At 33.8% G+C, this 14,511-nt stretch overlaps 1 protein-coding gene across 1 annotated transcript in view; it reads right to left on the reverse strand.

Moving 5' to 3' along the window:
• The window catches only part of MAN1A2 (mannosidase alpha class 1A member 2), a 143,926-nt gene that overhangs the window by 27,217 nt on the left and 102,198 nt on the right, over positions 1-14,511 (reverse strand). Inside the window, exons 9-11 of the mRNA XM_040230940.1 lie at positions 9,578-9,693; positions 6,346-6,565; positions 690-862 (exon numbers count right to left, since the gene is read on the reverse strand). Coding sequence (XP_040086874.1) covers positions 690-862; positions 6,346-6,565; positions 9,578-9,693 — 509 coding nt within the window. The remainder of the gene's footprint in view (positions 1-689; positions 863-6,345; positions 6,566-9,577; positions 9,694-14,511) is intronic.

Genomic DNA, 14,511 nt, shown 5'->3' on the forward strand with positions numbered 1-14,511 from the left:
TGACAACGGAATTCTCTGAAAAGTTAGTGTTTTATAAGTAAACCATTTGCTTACTTTACTTACTAACCATAAAAAATTCCTCATTTCAAATATATGTACATGAATACACACACCCCGGTGGCACAGTGGTAGAGAATCTGCATGCCACTACAGGAGACACAAGAGAGGTGGTGGGTCTGCTCCCTGGGTCAGGAAGATCCTCTGAAGTAGGAAATGGCAACCCATTCCAGTATTCTTGCCTAGAAAATCCCATGGACAGAGGAGCCTAGGGGGCTACAGTCCACGGGGTTGCAGTCAGACATGACTGAGCATGCACACAACACATACACATATATGGAGAGACAGAGAATATGTGTTTGTGTTGGCTTTATCTTTCAGTGTAGAAAAATTTTAACAATTCAATAATCCTTCTTGTGGTGCCACTAAGGAATTACTCTGAACACAAACTGAAGTGAATGGGAGTTAATCTACCTAGGCTGTGAATCTGGGCAATTTTACAATGATTTTACTTTACTCTAGAGGTTAATCATTAATAGTCAAGTATAGAAATTTTATAATCATAGTGATTATAGAATTTTATAATCATTTAAATGATTCTAAACATGAAGTAACATGGATGAGGACACATGGCACTATAAGAAGCTTAATTTAACAGTCTTGCACATAAAATGAAATATTGGCTTATTTACCAGTGCTGCTTCCCAGCCCCACTCCCGGTATCTTGGATCGTGAGTGAATCGCCACAGGTACCAATAGGTTTCAATGACTTCTGGACGGAGGATGTAATACTTTTCAGCCTGCCGGACTGCCACAGCTTCTACTGCACCGTCAAACTTGAATGATTCAGGACCAAGCTTTAATGCTATAACATGACAAAAGAAATAAATGAGCACAATAAACCATTATTGTTGGGTTTGCCAGAGATGTTTCCTCCCTTGAAAGAATACAGTATGAAGTAATTTTATAGCTGTTTTATTGTTGCTATTTTGCAAAATCAGTGACTTTAAAAGCTCCACATTTTCTTATAAATATTTCTATTATTCTGACATGAAATATTTTTCATAAATAATATATATCAACATACTGCTACATCTAACTAAAGTGACAAGAGTCTAGTAATTCTTTAGAAACAAATGTAAGGCTAGACATAAGCACATTACATTTCTGTTTTGGTCCAAAATCAAATGAAACAGATAAATGACTGTGTTGTGCAAAATTACTTTTTAAAAAGTCAAGACAATTTAAGTCTTTTTAACATAACACATACATATAAAAAAAGATTTCAGAGCTCAGATTTTGAGTTAGATTTAGTTGCAGATTATAATCTTTTAAAGTATACCATAGTACGTTAAGAAGCAATACATTTTAAAACTTAAGCTAGTTTTAAAAATCATCTCTCTTCTATAACCTCTGTATATACAGCTAGGAAGAGGTTCAAATCGCCAACCACTAAGAATTCATCAGTAAACTGCCCATTTATCAGTCTGAATAAATACCTGAAACTAACAACACTGTAAATCAACTACAGTTAAAGAAAAAACTTAAAAGAAATATGGCCATTACACATATACAATATTACATAAAATACCTTAAATGATATGATTTCCATTCAGGCTAGAATATAGTACTACATGAAAGACTTTTAAAGAACCTCTTTCTAATCACACCCAGCACTCTAAACCAGGGCAATATAAAAATCAACCTCCACTGGGATGTTGGAGTCACACACAATTCCCACTCTCAGCTCTCACCTTTCTTTCTTTTTACTAGTTTGTATCAGTGCCAAATAATTTCAAGGTCTCTCACTTCTTTCAAGAAATGCTAGATACTTTTATATTTTCTCAGAAAAGGTAGCATAAGAACCATGACAAAACAAAAGCATGCCACAGTTGTTAGCATGACATTTGCAATGGACAAATTTTAGCACTGTAAGGGTGACATCATAAACTCCAAATAATCATAATTAAAATAAAGCATTTCATACCACTGCCCACACTGAAGAAAAAACACAAAACCAAAAAACAATGTAGTGATGGTAGCTCTATTAAAAGCAAACCATGATCCAGAAGAGAGCTAAAAACCAAGTTGTTATTGCTAAGACTTGGAGAACTAAAGTAGAACCTAAGCAGGCGTTTTTAACCTGAGGACATAACTCTATGGTAGGCTTTCGAAGAGGGAGATAATGTTGTGTCTGAGAAGCCTCTGAAATTGCAGGCAAAACCTTATGTGTGCTCATATAGTTCTGACTACCCATATTGTAAGAAAACTTCTACTCAGCTTACTGACAAGATCTGGCATACAATCAAATATTCTTTGTCATTTTAAAATGTTTTTAAAATAAGAAAAGTCAAACAAACATCATAGGCACCAAAATGAGAATAATCCAATATACAGGAAGAAAAGTCATTTACTCTGGGTTTCATGTTTTCCTTTTCTCAAAGACCAGGACTGTTAAGTGATTGTATGGAGTTTTCAAATGTTAACCTTTTAAGGCTAACTTTAAATTAGATAATAATCCCATAGTCATAATGATATCACTTGAATTAAAGTAGACATTGGCTGTGTGGAACTAATATTTTAGACTTCTTACTACCTCTACTTAATTTCTATTCCTTACCTAAAATTTCCCACTTACAATTGATACATCATTTCTAAAAGGAAAATAACTAATCCAACAAGTAAAAATTGAGTCAAAATCATAAATAATTCAGTGCTTGAGTAAAAAGAACTCTAGAGGATGTAAAAATCATATAATGTGAAGGAAAGAGATATGCACAAAATTTAAAAATGAAAGTAAAATATCAATTGAAATAAAAAGTCAGTTGTAAGACAGTAAGAGATAATTTTAAAGCAGGCACAGTCATGGGAAATATGACTTTGTAAAGTCATTGGAAATATTCATATTTGTCTTTCAAGGCAGGTAGAATCTGTAGAGATGGAAAAATTTAAGTCAACAAAGGATATTTAACAAACGCTAAAAAACACATGACAGAGGATGAGATGGTTGGATGGCATCACTGACTCAAAGGACTTGAGTCTGAGTAAACTCCAGGAGTTGGTGATGGACAGGAAGTCTGGCGTGCTGCAGTCCATGGGGTTGCAAAGAGTTGGACATGACTGAACGACTGAACTGAACTGAAAAAGCACAAAGAATATTCTTGGACATGCAATCTGACTACAGTTTGAAAGGTCTAATAGCAAGAGAAGAATTTAAACTATTTTCCTGTATCCTTTCCTATCAACTTCTCTTAAGGAAACAACAGCTGTAGAAACTCTTAAAATATGTCCATTTCTCCATGTTCAATGGATGTTTTGTCCATTGGATGTGTTATACCTAAACAGATTAAATTTTCCCCCCCTGATGTGACAGCACATAGTCTAAGGAAGGTTTTATCCAATTTCAATGTGAAGTAAATTAAGTTATATAAGTCATTTTAAAAATAATGTTCAGCAGTTTGTCTGTCTTTTTAATCTAGAAACCCAGATAGAGAAAGTATTATATTCTGGAAGTCTTAAGATCTGGTTTGGCATTTATTTTGCATTATACCTCAGATTATGGGGTTTCCTGGTGGCTCAGATGGTAAAGAATCTGCCTGCAATGCAGGAAACCCGAGTTCAATCCCTGGGTCAGGAAGTTCTCTGGAGAAGAAATTTGCAACTCACTCCAGTATTCTTGCCTGGAAAATTCTACGGACAGTGGAACCAGCAGGCTTATAGTTTATGGGGTTGCAAAGAGTTGGACATGACTGAGTGCCAACACTTTCACTTTTCATACCTGATGTATGAATAAACTAAAACAATGTATCAATCTAGCTTCCCATGCAGATATAATGTCTTCCCAGGTGGCACTAGTGGTTAAGACCCCACTGGCCAATGCAGGAGACATACAGGACATGGGTTCAATCCCTGGGTCAGGAAGATTCCCTGGAGGAGGGCATGGCAACCCACTCCAGTATTTTTGCCTGAAGAATTCACAAGGACAGAGGAGCCTGGTGGACTACAGTCCATGGGTTCACAAAGAGTCAGACACAACTGAAGCAACCTAGCACACAACACTAAATTACTGCTCTGTTTATGAAGATTCAGCAGTGTTTCCTATAAACCTAGCTAAATATTAAGCAGTAGGCCATGTTTATCAGTAAGTGGAATATATGAAGAATACCAGATTTTGAAATAATGTTAATTCTAATTCCAACAAACTGAAGTGAAATCCCAAGGCAGTAATTACTGCATGAAATTAACCCAAATAACTACTAAGAAGTGGATATATTTTTAAACAAGTTAGCAAAAATTACAGCACAGCTATAAGAAAATACAGCAGAAGATGTAATAACCTGGCGGGAAGTAAGCAAAACTAGGACTGTACTTTTTAATTAAAAGATCTAAGCTGGAGATTAAAGGTAAGTAAAAACACTGAAAGACTTGAAAATACAGGATACAAATCAAATAGTAATCTTTTGGGGCATACCATGGGAAAGAGAGCCACAGGTTCATTGACTGGCAATATGAAAATGACATCAGAACAAGCATGACAGCAACAAGCATAGACTGCATTTTTAAAAATCGTATTTAAACTCAAAACATCTGTAGAAGACAGGTTGGATATTATTATCCCAATATTTTGCAGATGGAGCAACTGAGGCTTAGGAAGGTTAAATGATTTGCCTAAGACTCATAGATAAATTGTGGAACATGGGACTTTTCAACCTAGTTCACATGTTCTTTTCATAGTATCAGTGTTTCAAATCAGCATTGGTAGTATCATTATGAAATGTGAAAGTCAGAACTATACAGTAATATGAGGAATCCTTTCATAACTCTGGTATTCTATGAATTTTTCAAAGGCAAGGAAGACATCTGTTCACACTTTAACCCATAAGAATCCAGCATAATGCTCAGCACAAAATATGTGCTTCATGTTTAATGGAATGAATGATTAATTATAATAACAGTAGACCATATTTTAATGTGTTTGTTGCATGAAATCCTACTATTTTAGATCCAGTATTTGATTTGTGGTCAAAATTTGCATAACAAGTATTATTATCATGGGTCCTAGTACAAACACTTAATATCCATTCTGTTCCTCTATGTCATACTAATTTCAGCTATATTTTAAGTATGTATTTGATATTCTACAATATACTTTAACTTCCATTTGTAACTCAGGTCACTGACTTCAGATGCATTATGTATTAAGTTAAATCACCATAAAATTATCTCTGCTTCAATGTCCTTTTGACTTAGTTATATTTTGTCAAGAAATGAATCTTCACTTTAGTTACTGAGATAAACTGAAAGGTCAATTTCATAAAAAGTTCAATTCCTTATTATATAAAAATATGACAGATTAATAAACTAGGATAAATTTTAAACCAATCATATCAGTTTCATAGTACCTGATGATATATTAACCCTGAAACACAAATTTAGTTATTTAACTAAAGCAACAATTCAATTTCTGAAATCACTATAGAAATTCCTAGCTTTCAGTTTTTCAGGGAGCCCATTATCCATTATTTCATGCAGAAACATTCATTTTTAAAGCCAGAGGAAAAACTTGGAAGACCTTGCTCAGTGTTTCTCAATGCTATTCTTCAGGCTTTTATTTCAATCTAATTGCCTTCTCCTTCCATGAAATTCTATATTTAACAAATACATATATACTGTTTATCTATCTATGACTAAATGCATGAATGTATATGTGCGTGTGCACAGGTGCACACACAACAATATTTTTCACCCTCAGGAACCAACTTTTGTCACCTGTAAAACTGAGAATCTTTTCATTTTTTTAGGTGAGGACACTGAAGTCCAGAAATATCACCTATTTCCCTAAAGCAACATGAAAACTTCTTTTTAAAGGCACAAACAACTTAAAAATTATTGGTGAACTAAGAGACAAACTACCAGTTATCTAGATACCAATTATATATTCAATTAAACTAATATCTTTTGGCTATTCCTGTTTTCACAAGATAGGCAAGGCATGTAACCTAAATCAATTCTATATTCTTTTAAGCAACTCATTTTATAGAAGTAGAAATAAACTAATTCTTCTATATTAAAATAATGTTATCCCATACATTAAGCCCTACCTATTGTCTTTAAAACAACTTCTTCAAAATCTTTATTTAAAAAAACAGAATTCAGAATAATAATTTAAAAAAAGATTCAGGAACACGTATTTAGAATTAAAATTCAAGTTAAAAAAAAATAATTTACTATGTTAGAATAAATTATTTTGAAGTGAAAAATGCCTATTTATTTTCCTTCTAATTCCTGGACATATTTTTATCTTAAGATTATTTTAAACTAAACAATTAGCATTATTAATATTCTTACCAGTTCTGTCATAGGACTCATGACATGTACGTGCAATTTCCGCCCCTAGCTCTAAATAATGTCCAGCTTTATCCATTCTGGAACCATCTGCTCCTAGTACAAACATTCCCCCAGCAAAGCAGGCCAAATGCCCCATCTTCTTTTCCAAGTGCCCATTCTTCCATTCTCCAATAAAGGTAAGACCTCCACGAGACTTCCTAATAAGATGTTTTTCTATAGCCTATAAGAAAGAGTAGATATTCAAAATTTTAGAGGCAAAGTGTTAGTATTCAGATTTACTACATCCTTCTGGCACAAAACCTTGGTAAGACGATATTCTACAAAGCAGTAACTATCCTGAACTGAATTTACAATAATTAAGTTTGGGAATGAACAATCAAGTTACATATAATCTTAAACAAATATTTCAATTACTACTATAATGAGACAAGGTGGGAGAGAGGAGACTGGCCTGAAGATTACCTTTCAACATAACACTACCCATATTACTGTTTTTCTTCTTCTTGCTCTAAATGAAATGCATAATAATCAGTCAGTTGAGGTCAGGATGACAAGTTATAACTCAGAGACCCTGCAAATTTATTTTCTGTTTCATACAACAAAATGTGAATAGAAAGAATAACACTCAGGTTAAACAGAAAAATATGATTTTGATAATTAGTTAAAATGGCTTCTTTTTCATATAATTGTTCAAGTATTTTAAGAAGGTTTAGTAGGTGAAATATCTTAATGCTATAAAATTTAGAAAAATAAACTGAAAGTTCAAACATAACTCCTTAGTCCCTTATTTCAAAAACTCAGGCACCCAATAAATGCCTAAAGGACAATATCCATAGTTTAGATTCTAAATCTTTGTGTGATATTTGTATCACTTTGTTACTTCTGCTCATCACAGTAATACAGTATAGTAGATTTATAGTAATATAAATATATTTATAATAATTTATAGTTAATTACTATTTATAGTAATTTAAATCTTACTATGTTATGAGTAAAAGATATCTAAACATATCCCCATTGGCCTTCTGGGGTTAAAGTAGAAGGCGGGTAAAGACAGGACTTTGTACCAACAATTCTCTTACAGACTTCTAGAATTTCTTGCACAGCTCCCTTGTCTCTAAAAATGAGACAAAAGCCTAAGAGTTCAATTTAAGAGTAACTGCCATTCAGAAATTTGACATTTTTTGAACAAGTCTGAGCAAGAAAGTAATGCTCCAAAAGGACCGAATGAAAGGTATAGTTTTTGCTATTTCAAATAAAGACTAAATATAAACTTGATCAGAATATAAAATCCATAACTACACAATTTTTAAAAAGAAAGCTAATATGTAAGAACCAGGGATATGGATACCTGTAAGTATAGAGGAAGGCCAGATGAGGATGGAATAATTTAAATACACTAGTTTAGAAAGACAAATTTACAAATGATTTATCTTAAATTAGAATGAATCTTAAAATTCATAATCATTCCTATCTCCTCCATGCATACAACATGTCATTAATTTTACTATCTGTATATACTCTATCTTCTAACATAATTCTGTTATCAAAGATAATTAACATTGCAAAAACTGCATACATGTCTCAAAATGAAAGTTAGCTAACTGGTTATTTAATAGGTGCCCATTTTCGACCTAAGGACTAATAAAAACAGGATACAGAAAACAAATATAGAAAGAAAATTAAGACATATAACTTATATAGCAGATGATTCATGGAAAATAAATTTTAATTTATGAGATTAACTTTCAAAACAGGCATCATGCTTTTAAAAGTATTACTATATATAATTTTAAAACAAGGACAAATATGTTCTTTTCCCTGTAGGAAAAATTATTAAAAATAAAAGAGAAAATGTTTTCAGATTTAAATTATTACAAGAACTTAGCAAACTATGAAGGAAAAAATGATTACACAATATATGACATGTCACACTTAATCAAAAATAAAAATATTAAATACACTCATTTATCAAATACTTACTGAATACCTATTGTTTCAGGTCATGCAAGACAATAATAAATTAGTCTGTCTTCAAAGAAGCCACAATCTAGTGGGGTTGATATGGGTGGCTATTTTCAACACTGTGATACTAAAAATACTACATTCTTCCTAGATAGTAACTTTATACCTGCATCATAAAAATTTCTAGGTTTAAAGTTTAATAACAGAATAAAATTCTTCAACTTTTCAAAATCTAAGTCTTCATAAAGAATTTTAGAAGTCATCTACTAAAGAACAGATTCCTGATTATAATTTAGTTCATTTTCTTAGTCAACACACTCCTTCAAGAAACATTTATACCTATGGTAGGCAAACCAGTACAATGCAACATATCAGTTCAACTCCTGTGCATTTTTATAAAACTAGAGATTAGTTCCTTAAAAAGTGAGGATATATATGGGAAATAAGATCCTTGGTTTAACTTAAAGACAAAAGAACTATAACTCTGAGTACGGGTCATTGACTAGAGTCAGAATGGTGTTGTTGTGTATAAAATATACAACTTTTAAAAGTGGTTAAATTATTAAAGGAATATGGGTTTCTACTAGATCAGAAACAAATAATTTACAAAGTGTCTAACACTTGGAAATGCCACATGTAAGTGTTTCCAAGAATGAAATCTGTTCCGATTTTAAATTACCACAACACTGTAGCACAAGGTTACATAAATATAAAATACAGAAGAGGGGCTAAGAGTACAGGCTCTGGACCTAGACTGTTCAGATATGGGTTCCATCACTAACTAAGCTATGCAAGCTTTACTTCTCTGCACCTTGAGGTCTCATGAGTAAAACGGTAGAGAAGATTAAATGATTTCACATATGTAAAAGGAATCAGAACAGTGCAAATACTATAAAATGTAAAAAATACTATAAAAGTGTTTTGTCCTCATATTTCACCTATAAGGCTCTCGAGGTGTAGGTTTAATTGGTCATTTCAAAATAGAAATGTTTATGGAAAAGTATGTTAAGTCAGAAGTTTTTCTAGGCTCTGCAGAAAATAGCTACAAATAACTGAAATAAATTTTCATACATAAATATGCTACACTAAATTCTCCAACAATTAAAATGCTACAATAAAGGAAAACAATATATGATTATTATATTGAAATAATAACAAACTCTAAGTGAATGTAAATAATAAAATATGTACAGGATGTTCATCAATTTCTATCAAATACATAATATATTTGAGATGTTAAGCAGGTAAATGTTCCGATAATAATTACCTCAACAGCATCATCATACATTTTTCTGGCTTCATGGTCTGTTTTATCTGACATCAACCATGCTTTTAGTAAGTACTCATAAAAACTGTCTCCTAGCCCGCCAACTGATGTATGATCTGCAACAGAAAAAGGATGGAGGTGGAAGAAAGAGAAGATAGAGGACAAAAAATAGTATTTTTTTAATTACAATGACTATATTATGTATCAATAATTTAAACATTATTTTGACAGCCCTATTGCCAACATACTTCAAATTTAATCCAGTAGGAGGGTACCATAATCACTCTTCTCTACATCTGAACCCAATTTTCTGGAAAATCTTTTTCTGCTGGATGTGATATTTTACACGGTTAGCAGTCTTTTTCAAGTATTGATGAGTACGTGGAAGAACACCACTGATGGGAATGTAAAATGTACATCCACTTTGGAAAACAATTTGGCAGTTTCTTTAAAAGATAAACATATATACCTACCATAAAATACAAATATTCCACTCTTGGATTTTTACTCATGAGAAAAAAAGGACATACATCCACTAGAAGGCTTGTGTGTTCACAGCACTTTATCTGTAACAGCCCCAAAGTGAAAATAACCCAAATGTCCATCAACAGGTGAATGGATAAACAAATTCCTCAAAGTGGGATTATACTCAGAACTACTGATACACACAACATGGATGAAGCTCAAAATAATTATGCTGAGTTAAAGAAGCCAGAAAAAAAAAAAAAAAAGAAGAAGCCAGAAAAAATATAAGTACATATAAAGGAGTGCATTTATAGAAGATTCTAAAAAATACAAACCTATCTATAATGATAGAAAGCAGATCACTGGTTGCTTGAGAAAGGAGTGAGAAGAGGAGTAAGGGAAAAAATCATAAAGACATTATGAGGAAGTCTTTTGGGGTGAACATAAGTTCATTATTTTGATTGGAGTGATAGTTTTCATAAGTATATACTTATTTTAAAGCTTATTGAACTGTATACTTCAAACACATACAGCTTATTGTATGTCAATTTTACCTTAATAAAACGGTTTTTAGAAAACCAAGTAAACAAAATAAAAAGGATATTTGGAATCAGTCAAATCGATCAGTAACATCAACAAACTTAATTTGTTTTAATTCATCTTTTAAAATAAACTGAGACTCACTCTGGAATCTTTTTTAATTCTATCTTCTTAATATATATAAATACTTTTTACTAAAGACATACACAAATACTAAAATTGTGCAGGAAATTAAAAGAAATGGTGAAAAGACAGATGAGGATGGATAGAAGTTTTATACAGAAGATTTAAAGAGAGTAAAGAAAAAGAAAGTAAACTGATCAAAGTTAGAGCTGTCAGGGGTACTGGTAATCCAGTTAGAATTGGAAATTATAAATTTGTAGTCATCTTAGTCGCTCAGTTGTGTCTGACTCTTTGCAAGCCCGCCAGGTTCCTCTGTACATGGGATTTTCCAGGCAAGAATACTGGAGTGGGTTGCCATTTCCTTTTCCAGGGGCTCTTCCTGACCCAGGGATCGAACTCAGGTCTCCTGCACTGCAGGCAGATTCTTTACTGTCCAAGACACTAGGACCCAGTTTTGTTATAAATTTGTAGTGACTTTAACCTTTATTATTGATGATTTTCACGAGCAATGCTCAGCTGACTATAGATGAATGAAAAAGGTACATGGCTGAGCTGATACAAGCATTGGATTTGTAGGACAGATAACACAGAAGACTAAAGGTATTCTCACATTGGTTCAGATACTACATAGTCTAGGCTGGATAGGAAAGGAAGCAATAGGTGATCTTTACTCCACTGTTCACCTATTGCACCCAACCAGTAAAATATCAGCTCACCTGAGAGTCTTCTTTGCTATAATCCTCAAATTCACAATTTTCACCATCAATGAGAACCTCTGCACTGCTTGTCAAGTTTTCTATAACCCCTTGATTTGTGATCTTGCCCATTCCCTAAAGCAGAGATTTTAAATCTCTTTTTTAAAAGACCTCTAAAGGACTTCCCTGGCAGTCTAGTGGTTAAGAATCTTGTTTTGCAATGCAGGGGATGTGCTTTTGATCCCTGGTTGTGGAACTAAGACCCATGTGCCACGGAGCAACTAGGCCCGTGTGCTGCAACTACTGAGCCTGTGTGTTCCAGAGCTCATGTGCCACAACTAGAGAGTCCGTGCTCTGGAATGAAGACCCTGCGTGCTGCAACTAAGACCCAACATGGAAAATTAAATAAAGAATAATAATAAAAAAGACCTCTACAGCTCTACCTCTTCCTTATTTCAGCAGACAAACAAAACTTAAAATTCATAGAAAAAATACAGATCACTGACCCCAAAAATGCATCTTTCAACTATCTGTACCCCCATCTATTAATTTATCTGTTTCTCTTGCCTGTTAAAGAGGAAAAAATGTTCCTTCTCTACTGTATACACTCTACCTAGCTCTGAACACTAACAACTTCTGTTTCCTTTTCAGGAATCTCTCTCTTGGTTTATCTCTAACTTCTACCTGTCAACTGAAACTATCTCTTATTATTAACACCTTAAAATAATCTATCTTTCCTGACTCTACCATAGTCTTTTGGTTTGATATCTATCAGGTATTCACTGAAAGGATGAAAAAAGAGAAGTCATGGATGAAGTCTAGATTTCTTGCTGGGGCAAATGACTGAACGAACAGCGGCACTCTTCCCTGAAATTGGGAATACTAGAGGGGGAAATGACTTAAAGTGGAAGGAGTCTGAATCTTGGGCATGATGAATCTGAGGGACTAAATGGATATCTAAATGGGTATAACAAACATGGAAATCCAGAGAGATAAGTTAGCGGTATACCTTTGGGAGTTATAAAATTGGGATTTATAAAAATGTATCTGAGCCATCGTGGAGTTCACTCAGACAGCATGTAAGACATGATCAAAGCACACAAATGGTCCTTTGGAACATTTAACAGTTATAAAAGTAATTAAAATAATATGTAGGGCATTTAAAAATTTTACACTTTGGCCTCACACATATATTTCTCAATATATTGTAGATCTAAGGATTAATAAATGAGCAGGAGAAGAAAACATAAAAAATTAAAGTAGATTAACTAATGAGAAAAACCTTGGAAAGGTAAATGTTTTGTCATCACCGTTTAGAGGCAATGATTTTTAGATATGTGAATTATTGCCAGGATTTACAGATTTAGTTACAGGTTACTTAGGTTATAGGATGCAGTCCCAGCCTGCCTAACAAGTTCTCATCAGCTCTTCTAGAATGTTATTTCAGTAGATGTTTATATATTCAATAAATAAATTCACAGCAGAAGCCTGAGATCTTTAGTTAACTATGGAACTTATCGCCCAGTAGTCTAACCTTATTTGAACCACTAACCCATGCCTGCCTTGGTGTCAAATTTGATGTACCATATCACTCCATAATCCTTTTGAAATTCAGAAATTGATAACACATTAGAAAGTACTACTAAATACCAATGGTTACATTTTCTGCCTTAATATGTCATAAAGTTAATGAGGTTCTAAGAAGCTAATTCTTAAAGTGTTCTTATAGGAAATTCTAGAATAAACATGATCTCAGTTCGTTTCCAAGGCAAACCATTCAATATCACAGTAATCCAAGTCTATGCCCCAATCAGTAACGCTGAAGAAGCTGAAGTTGAACGGTTCTACGAAGACCTACAAGACCTTTTAGAAGTAACACCCAAAAAAGATGTTCTTTTCATTACAGGGGACTGGAATGCAAAAGTAGGAAGTCAAGAAACACCTGGAGTAACAGACAAATTTGGCCTTGGAATGTGGAATGAAGCAGGGCAAAGACTAATAGAGTTTTGCCAAGAAAATGCACTGGTCATAGCAAACACCCTCTTCCAATAACACAAGAGAAGACTCTACACATGGACATCACCAGATGGTCAACACCGAAATCAGATTGATTATATTTTCTGCAGCCAAAGATGGAGAAGCTCTATACAGTCAACAAAAACAAGACCAGGAGCTGACTGTGGCTCAGATCATGAACTCCTTATTGCCAAATTCAGACTGAAATTGAAGAAAGTAGGGAAAACTGCTAGACCATTCAGGTATGACCTAAATCAAATCCCTTATAATTATACAGTGGAAGCAAGAAATAGATTTAAGGGCCTAGATCTGATAAAGTGCCTGATGAATTCTGGAATGAGGTTCATGACACTGTACAGGAGACAGGGATCAAGACCATCCCCATGGAAAAGAAATGCAAAAAAGCAAAAAGGCTGTCTAGGAAAGCCTTACAAATAGCTGTGAAAAGAAGAGAAGCAAAAAGCTAAGGAGAAAAGGAAAGATATAAGCATCTGAATGCAGAGTTCCAGAGAATAGCCAAGAAGAGATAAGAAAGTCTTCTTCAGCGATCAATGCAAAGAAATAGAGGAAAACAACAGAATAGGAAAGACTAGAGATCTCTTCAAGAAAATTAGAGATATCAAGGGAAGATTTCATGCAAAGATGGGCTCGATAAAGGACAGAAATGGTATGGACCTAACAGAAGCAGAAGATATTAAGAAGAGATGGCAAGAATACATGGAAGAACTGTACAAAAAAGATCTTCACGACCCAGATAATCACGATGGTATGATCACTCATCTAGAGCCAGACATCCTGGAATGTGAAGTCAAGGGGGCCTTAGAAAGCATTGCTAGGAACAAAGCTAGTGGAGGTGATGGAATTCCAGTTGAGCTATTCCAAATCCTGAAAGATGATGCTGTGAAAGCGCTGCAATCAATATGCCAGCAAATTTGGAAAACTCAGCAGTGGCCACAGGACTGGGAAAGGTAAGTTTTCATTCCAATCCCAAAGAAAGGCAATGCCAAAGAATGCTAAAACGACTGAACAATTGCACTCATCTCACACGCTAGTAAAGTAATGCTCAAAATTCTCCAAGCCAGGCTTCAGCAATAC

This window comes from Oryx dammah, unplaced genomic scaffold, assembly GCF_014754425.2.
Source record: "Oryx dammah isolate SB20612 unplaced genomic scaffold, SCBI_Odam_1.1 HiC_scaffold_28, whole genome shotgun sequence".
Classification (NCBI taxonomy): domain Eukaryota; kingdom Metazoa; phylum Chordata; class Mammalia; order Artiodactyla; family Bovidae; genus Oryx; species Oryx dammah.